The sequence below is a fragment of the Nanorana parkeri genome, unplaced genomic scaffold (genome assembly GCF_000935625.1).
Source record: "Nanorana parkeri isolate BGI_ZX_2015 unplaced genomic scaffold, ASM93562v1 scaffold97, whole genome shotgun sequence".
Classification (NCBI taxonomy): Eukaryota; Metazoa; Chordata; class Amphibia; order Anura; family Dicroglossidae; genus Nanorana; species Nanorana parkeri.
In genome coordinates, this window is record NW_017306365.1 from 562,133 (window position 1) to 570,562 (window position 8,430).

Genomic DNA, 8,430 nt, shown 5'->3' on the forward strand with positions numbered 1-8,430 from the left:
GGGGGGGGTGATGAGGGGGCTTGGGAAGCTTGAGGTCTTGGAAGGAGTGGCTTCTGTGATGCAATTGATGTGCATAGGGCTGCCCTATTAACGACACACAAGTGCAAAAGGAACATTAGAAATACAATATTCGCAAAGGTATGAATGTTTAGATGTAAAAGAAGACAGGAAAAAAATGGGCAAGGATACTAAAAGGATAAGAATTACAAAAGAAATGTATCCTGAAAACAGGATGCAGGAGTTGAAGCAGACATTTACTGTACCTGGAATTATTCTGGTTACAGAAAAGTCTCTCTAGTTGTTTTAATGACAATGGAATGCTTGAGAGTGTAAGGTAATATAGTATTGCAGTGCTGCCATACATTGAATATGTATGCACCATTGTATTTCAATGTTTGCAAAGCATAAACATGTGGGCCAACCTGTCTTATTACACAAGGGGCCCAGTTCTAGAGCATTTTTTGAGTTCATCGGTAATTGGAATTGATTAGCCCTATTGCATTGTATTTCCTATTACAACCTGATATGTATTGATGCAGAAGTGAGAACAAAGTTTGGTATTGAAACAGATTTCTATTCCTTTCCATACAGTTCACCATGTCGAAGTGTCCAGTATCTGATGCTGGTAGTGCCTTCATCCAGACACAGCAGCTGCATGCAGCTATGGCAGACACCTTCTTGGAACACATGTGCCGTTTGGACATAGACTCTGAGCCCATAGTGGCACGCAACACAGGCATTATCTGCACTATTGGTATGTATGTGTTTGGAACCTAGGCAAGTAATGCATGAGCTCCCGCGGAATACTAGCTTTTGATTTGGTTTTTGTAGAAAAGTTTAGGCAACTTTTATAAGTCAATTTGCCTTTGCTTAGAAGGTCCAACAGTGCTGACATCTTCTGTTTCAGCAAAGCATCAGGGCTCCTTTAGAATGTGAATGTTGCTTTCCACATTTGCCAGGTTGGAATTTTATGGGGATGGGTAGAATTGAGCTAAAATGTTGCTGGGGCGACAGCCTCTGATCGCCTTAAGAATTGTGTGCTTTCTGAGAGTGCATTGTGACTGCTGTCACTACATTGTACTAAACGGGTATATATAGAGCAGCATAACATGCAGAGTGGAAAAGTGCTTGTTCACACTGAACTTGCTAAGAATGCATACACATTTCATGCTTCAAACCCAATCTAAAGTAAAAATGGACAATGTTGAAGTGAAAAGCAATCTGCAGAGATTTACTTTTGCCAGTTCACTGAGGCCTACCACAGTTTTTGTGAATAAAGAGCAGTTCACTACCCCAGCATTTCCCAGACCAGTCCCCAATGTTTTGCAGATCTCTGGAGAACATAGGTGAAAACTAGTATACTTGGTTTAAACTGTGAACGGTCCTATAGGACTGAAATTGAGTAATAATGCAGTATGCTCATTCTGCATATAACTGAATTGAATTGTCTGTAGCACTTGGCATCTTTTCCATCTAAGATTCGGTTGTGTAGATGCTGGCTTTACTGCACCTCCACATAATTGCTACCTATTGAATGCCTGAAGTGCAGCATGGGGTCAACACAACATGGCAGTGGTTGGTTGCCCTACACTAAACTACACTATACTATACTACACTACGTTTAGTCAGATACTGCAATCATTTCATTTTAGTAATCATGAACCTGATTGGCTGACTTTCATCCTACCTAGAAAACTAAAGTTATCAGCCATGGGATTGTTGGATTACTTTTAAAATTGTACCTAGGCAACATTTTCAATGTCACCAGTAAGCCAACCGCCTTTGATCCTCATCAGTGCTGCTATCATCTTTGTAAGCCTTCCTCAACTCGATAGAACACAGGAAGCCTCCCTGTACTTTATAGATTATTATTATTACATAGTATTTATATAGCGCCAACAGTTTGCGCAGCGCTTTACAATATAAGGACGACATTACAATCACAATACAATTCAAGACAAGATGGTAAGGACTGCCCTGCCCCTGAGGGCTTACAAATCTAAGAGGAGGGGGAAGTGATACATGACGAGGTAGCTGTGTATTTACTCCCTTGGTCTAGGCTATAGGAAAACAGGGATCGATTTGAAGACTAACCCAGGCATTTTAAGTCAACTGCTTTTACCTAAGAAACCTTTTAGGTAAATCAGGTTTGTGTATCAGGAAACCTGTTAAAGCCGGCTTTGCTGACTTCATTTTTAAAGGTGAAGACTACAGATGTTATCCTAGTCCCAGTTTTACTGCATAGTGGATTGCTGCCCTGGAACCTACTTGAAACCAGTTAAAGAGACTGGCAGTGTAGTGGTAGCATTGGAGACTGATGAAGCTGGTGCTAAGGTAGCATTAGAATATAATAGGACTGGTAGCGTTGTAGACTGTTGGAGCTGGCCCTAATGTAGTAGCATTATATTCGGATGGGAGCTCAATGACTTACGAAGTACTGAAGCCAGGATCAGACTGACCGTTCTGGAGGATCCACTTCCAAAAACCAAGTTGGCAGTGGAAGCTCCTTTTATTTCTCTCTGTTCAGAATCACTTTAAGTTATTAGAGGCAAAAACTGTCTCAACCTGCATAAGAAAAATACTTGGAGCGCAAGTTTTATTGTGGCTTATTTGGTGAGACAATTCTTCTCCCAGATGCTTTCATAAACAAGGTGTGTTCATTTAATCCTGTGAGCGAAATTTGTTCTCTGCACTCCATTTTCACTGTAATGTTACACAATGAAAGCTCTCAGGCAGAGAATATCCTAATCTCACTGTTCTGTTTTTGTGTATCACACTTCTGATAAAGATCATTGCAAAACTTTTCACGATTTTTTTTTTCTTTTTTTTTTCTTCTTTACTAGGCCCAGCATCTCGCTCAGTGGAAACGCTAAAAGAAATGATAAAATCTGGGATGAACGTCGCTCGTATGAACTTTTCCCATGGGTCCCATGAGGTGAGGAGTTATTCCCTCTCCGGCTGTAGAGTAGAAGGTCACTGCGGAAATCTAATCTGCTCCCTGCAGCTGTTTGCTATAAAAATAGTATTTTCTCCAGCTATGTGGTTAGCACGCTCATTCTGCCATCTTCCCATTACATTTTAAAAAGCTTTTGTAGTGATTCCTGTGATCATATTAAGCATATTTGGACTTTCCTACGTTTTGTCAGTAGGAGTGCCAGCTTATTCTTCATGTATTTTTGTATGTGTTTCTTTTTGTTGTGGGATGTTATCCTGCACATATAGTAAATGCTGGGGGGTTGTGGTTTGTGGAGCTTGAAATGTCTTTTATGTTTTATGCTTGTAATGAATATTTTGTTTAGTGCATGGACTGTCCACCGAAAGGACTGGGTCACAATACATTTTTATGTACGAATGTTTTTGAGACTACTCTCAATTATTCATTTTACCAGAAAGTCATACTTTTCAGTGATTTTCCCAAAATATAACCTGTTTAAACTGTATCCATCATCTGGAAAGTGAGCCTTGTTTTATTAGCTAGCAGACAAAATGAGATGCTTTCTGAGTCATTCTAGACAATTCCACATTACTCACGGCAGTAAAAATTACATGGGTTTTGTTTTCCATTCTTGGTGCTAAGCAACCCAGTTTGTGCAAATTGCACGACATTACCAATACAGTAAGCAAATAAAATAAGATTTCTGATGTTTATGCACAAGATCTCTCCCTAGCATACTATCTCTGGCAGAATTACTGTGATGTCCCTAGAAAAGAACATTTAGTCTGAGCCCTACCAAATATCTGTTACTGATTTGAGAATATAATGACCGCTAACTTGCTATAGCTTTTTGTCCTTCAAATGTCCATCTCTTCTGAGGAGCACATCCTTGTAGCACATGAGTGGTGATCGTATCCCGTATGAATGCATGCATACAGATTGCAGCGACCTTTTGTGGCATTTAAGAACATTTTCATTCTTGCACAGGCATGACTTAAGCTAAAGTCTTGGCATGTGTACAGTAATGGTTGGGCGTACTCTGTGCTATGCAGCTGGCAGCCTCAAAGTGTCTATTTCAATCTGTAGGTATGCCTTCTTGTACCGTCTTCAACTCTCCTTAGTACTGATACAGTAATACCTTGGTTTACAAGTACCTTGTTTTGCAAGACGAGCAAACATTTCTGAAAAACGTTGCCTTGCTATACGAGCGATGTCTTGCAATACAAGCAGGTTGTAGAAAAGCACCAACCGAATAAGGCTGTAGCAGTGCGAGCGATGAATCTGTTTAACGACAATGCAATGTCACATTTCCGCAAAAATCCTCCAATGAGGCAACAGCAAGTGTCATTGGATAGATTCCTTGTTAAAGTTTCATGAAATGAAAAAGATTCCATTGAGCCAAGAGATAGCAGTTATTCCTTTAGGCCCCGTTCACACCTGACCGATTTGTAGCGCGTCCTACGCCCGACGAACCCTCTACAAAACGGCCAAAAATATAAATTGCATTGTAGTCAATGCCCTCGTTCCCACCTAGGCGTATTTCCGCCCGTCCCTAACGCCCTACAAAACGGCCCACGCCTGAAAAGGTCCCGGGACTACTTTGGGCCGTTTTGTAGGGCGTTTTCCATTGGGATACAGCCAAGTAGCCTTTGGAATCGCGCGATGGTCGCTCGACTTTTTTACCGCGAATCGCGGTAAAAAAAACACGTGACGGTTGCGCGACAGATGCGCATATTACAATACGCCTAGGTGTGAATGGGGCCTAAGTGATAGTGAAAGTCGTCCTACATAATAATCCTCCTCTCTCTCTCGTCTCCCTCACACCAACCACGAAGGTACCTGTAATTGGTTTCTTTCTCTTTTATATTTGGTATTCTTTTACGGTATTCTTTTACGGTACTCTATCGGAACAAATTGAGCTTGTAAACCAGGGGTGCCCATTAGGTAGATTGTGATCTACCAGTGCTCTCAAAGCTGATGCTGGTAGATCACGAAGGGTTTGAATGGCGGCTCCTTTATTCAATTTTGGTATATTTATTTAGCTGTGCACACATGATTACCTAGGAGAGACAGCCAGGGGAGGGAGCGCGAGGAGAGACAGCCCGGGGAGGGAGCGCGAGGAGAGACAGCCAGGGGAGGGAGCGCGAGGAGAGACAGCCAGGGGAGGGAGCGCGAGGAGAGACAGCCAGGGGAGGGAGCGCGAGGAGAGACAGCCAGGAGTGAGAGCAAGTAGAGACAGCCAGGAGAGCGAGGGAGTTTTTGTTTTCCGTTGGTAGATCTCATGTAGGTCGTCATTTGAAAAGTAGATCTTAACACAAAAATTGTGGGCACCCCTGTCGTAAACCAAGGTATTACTGTATTATCCCCCAGCGAACCAACAAAAGTCTAATTTCTAAGCACTACAGGGAAAAGCCCCACTATCTTCCACTATCCTTCCCAGCACAGGGGAATTTTTATAGGCCTAAATTGCCTATCTTGAAAACTTGTTGCGCTTACTTTAGAAACAAATGTAGAGCTACATTGTATAGATATTAATACTTCTGCATTTTTTAAATTATTATTTTCTAGTACCATGCTGATACCATCAAAAATGTCCGTGACGCTACCGAAAGCTTTGCTTCTAACCCCATCCTCTACAGACCCGTGGCTGTTGCATTGGACACCAAGGGACCAGAAATTCGCACAGGTCTCATCAAAGGTGTAAGTACTGAAAATCTACCTTAGCTGAAGAGAAAATACGCTGTTGTAGTGATAGTGTGTCTCTACAAGTGGAAATGATCCCTAATACTATATTTAGACAAATACTGTGTTTTACTTTGTGTATCTTGAATGGTGTGTCAAACTCCCAATTCGTTTGCTTTGTTTACACTGTTTTTGGTTTGTTTTTTTTAGAGTGGCACAGCTGAAGTAGAACTGAAGAAAGGTGCATCTCTGAAGGTGACCCTAGATGATGCTTTCCAGGAAAAATGTGACGACAGTGTGCTTTGGGTTGATTACAAGAATCTTACCAAGGTGGTAGAGCATGGAAGCAAGATCTATATAGATGATGGTCTCATTTCCCTGCAGGTTAAGGAGATTGGTTAGTAGATCATCTTGATGGCTTCACGACAAATAATCTGATTTTAAATCTTGTCATGTAGATGAAGTAAAATGTTATATATTTTTAATGACCGTTCGCCCGCTATATCAAGCAGATAAAGCACCCGTGAATATGTAGCCAGATCTTATGAGCACAAGCTTAGTGTACAATATGGTACAGTGGTGTGATCAATACCTTGTAGATGTAACAGTAAATAAACTAAAGAATGTAGACTATGTATATAATAAACAGAGCAGATTTATTTCCTGCTCTACATAAAAAAGTGTTTTAAATGAATGATTATAAATGTCAGTAAAGAAACGCAGATAGTGAAAATTGTGGTAGTCTGTGTAGTATTCCCTTTACATTGGTGGCCATTGGGAGAAAGCCCTCCCCCCCATCTAAAAAGATAATTAAGGTCAGTGGTTCGAAAGAGAAGAGGCTCCACTGCTCCCACACTTCTGGCTCTGCCGAGTGACAGTGTTGCTGGAACTAACTCAGACAGGCAGTACATCTGCCACTGCTCACACTGTGTCAAGGAACCGCTAGCTACGTCTGGAGGAATTCTGGTTGAGGACAGTTGGTGTACACAATATTGTGCAAATAAACAAATGCCTAGTGTGACGAAAGATACCAGTGGAAGGATTAAGAATGGGACAATGTTGACATCAGCTATGGGGGTTTGTCCTCCATGTTGGTTTATGGTGTTCTCTTAATGTTTTTGTATTGCCTTCTTTTTCTAGGCCCAGACTACTGTATCACAGAGGTGGAAAATGGTGGATCCCTGGGCAGCAAGAAGGGAGTAAACCTTCCAGGGGCTGCTGTAGACTTGCCTGCTGTGTCTGCAAAAGACGTTCAGGACCTTCAGTTTGGAGTAGCACAGGGAGTGGACATGGTGTTTGCTTCCTTCATTCGCAAGGCAGCTGATGTGCATGCTGTAAGACAAGTTCTCGGGGAGAAAGGAAAGAATATCAAAATTATCAGCAAGATTGAGAACCATGAAGGAGTACGCAGGTAGGAATGAGGGGTGAATAGATGGCTACTGTAGCGAAGGTGAAGAATAAAGATTTAAATCTGTACCCTTTTTGTGGTAAACATGCTTGCCTTTATTTAGGGTGCCTGTACTTGCATCTTGATAGATGTGGGTCAGCTGTTGTTCAGGATACACCATCAGTATTGTCAACAAGAAGACCGCTAGCAGTACACATTGATTTATTAACTGCATCCATTTTAGTTCTTAAATTGCGATGTTGGAAAATGATTGGCAGCAGACAGTACAAACTCTGCGGTACATTGTAGACGACAGTGATGATTTAGTGCAATCAAGATGTCATGTTGGACAAGCAGCCCAACTGAATAGTGCACAACTCCATCACTGCAAACACTGTAGTTGTGGCCTAAGGATAAAAAAAACTTGTTTTTTTTTCCTTTTTAACTGCTTGAAGACCAGGTGTTTAGACCCCCTTCCTGGCCAGGCCATTTTTCAGTGTTCAGCGCTGCGATACTTTGACTGACATTTATTCCGCAAGCGGGGACCGGAGGGAGCTCGTGTAACGATCTCCCTCTAATCCCCTGTGACACAGGCCCCATGCTGATCCCGGGCTTGCACCGGGCACAGCGGAGCCCGGGGACAGCGGAGGGGACACACACACCGATCCTTTCCCCATACATGCGATGAGCCGGCGGACCGCTTGTATGTTAACAGGCATCGCTGCCTGTTTTTAAATATCGGACAATTCCCACTCGCGTGCGTGTCTGAGCGGACGTCAAAAGACCCCGCTCAGATCTAGAGAGCACCCAGCCGGCCGTTTTTATACAATGGCCGGCCTGGAGGTAGTTAAAGTTGACCTGGAATTTTAAAATAAATTGTAGTAATGATTTTTTTTTTATAGAAGAGAGATACTATATCTCTTCTGCAGTAAAAGCTTTTCGCCTGCCTGCTTGCACACTTCTTTAGATGGCAGCTGCACAAAAACAGCTCGGTATAATATCCCGGCATTCTGGGTGCTGGGCCGGGCTGTTATGCAAGACAGGCCAATCAAGGTGGCCAAAGAAGCCAAACCTGGAAGAAGGCCAAGTGGTGATGGCAGCTAGAGATCTTGTGGGCATAACAGTTAAGTTGTTGTCATTTTTTTTCCCCTGAGTTTCTCTTTAAATTTTTAGAAGTTGTTTTTTTTAATGATGAAATGATCTTGCTGTTCATATCTTAATGTTGTGTAAACTGCTAAATTGTGCCCTTGCACATCTCTTTAGATTTGATGAAATTCTAGACGCCAGTGATGGTATCATGGTGGCCCGTGGTGACCTTGGTATTGAGATCCCGGCAGAGAAAGTCTTCCTTGCCCAGAAGATGATGATTGGTCGCTGTAACCGTGCAGGGAAGCCTGTGATATGTGCAACACAGGTAGCATTCCTA

The 8,430-nt window shown here is 42.3% G+C and overlaps 1 protein-coding gene across 3 annotated transcripts in view; it reads left to right on the forward strand.

Annotated features, from left to right (window-relative positions):
• Positions 1-8,430, forward strand: part of PKM (pyruvate kinase, muscle) — a 27,045-nt gene that overhangs the window by 6,992 nt on the left and 11,623 nt on the right. For 2 of the 3 annotated variants that reach the window (XM_018552803.1, XM_018552802.1), the window contains exons 2-7: positions 592-754; positions 2,844-2,935; positions 5,504-5,635; positions 5,828-6,014; positions 6,758-7,028; positions 8,268-8,418. In XM_018552803.1, the coding sequence (XP_018408305.1) occupies positions 598-754; positions 2,844-2,935; positions 5,504-5,635; positions 5,828-6,014; positions 6,758-7,028; positions 8,268-8,418 (990 nt within the window). In that variant the 5' untranslated portion in view covers positions 592-597. The remainder of the gene's footprint in view (positions 1-591; positions 755-2,843; positions 2,936-5,503; positions 5,636-5,827; positions 6,015-6,757; positions 7,029-8,267; positions 8,419-8,430) is intronic. The other variant, XM_018552801.1, reaches the window with a different exon arrangement.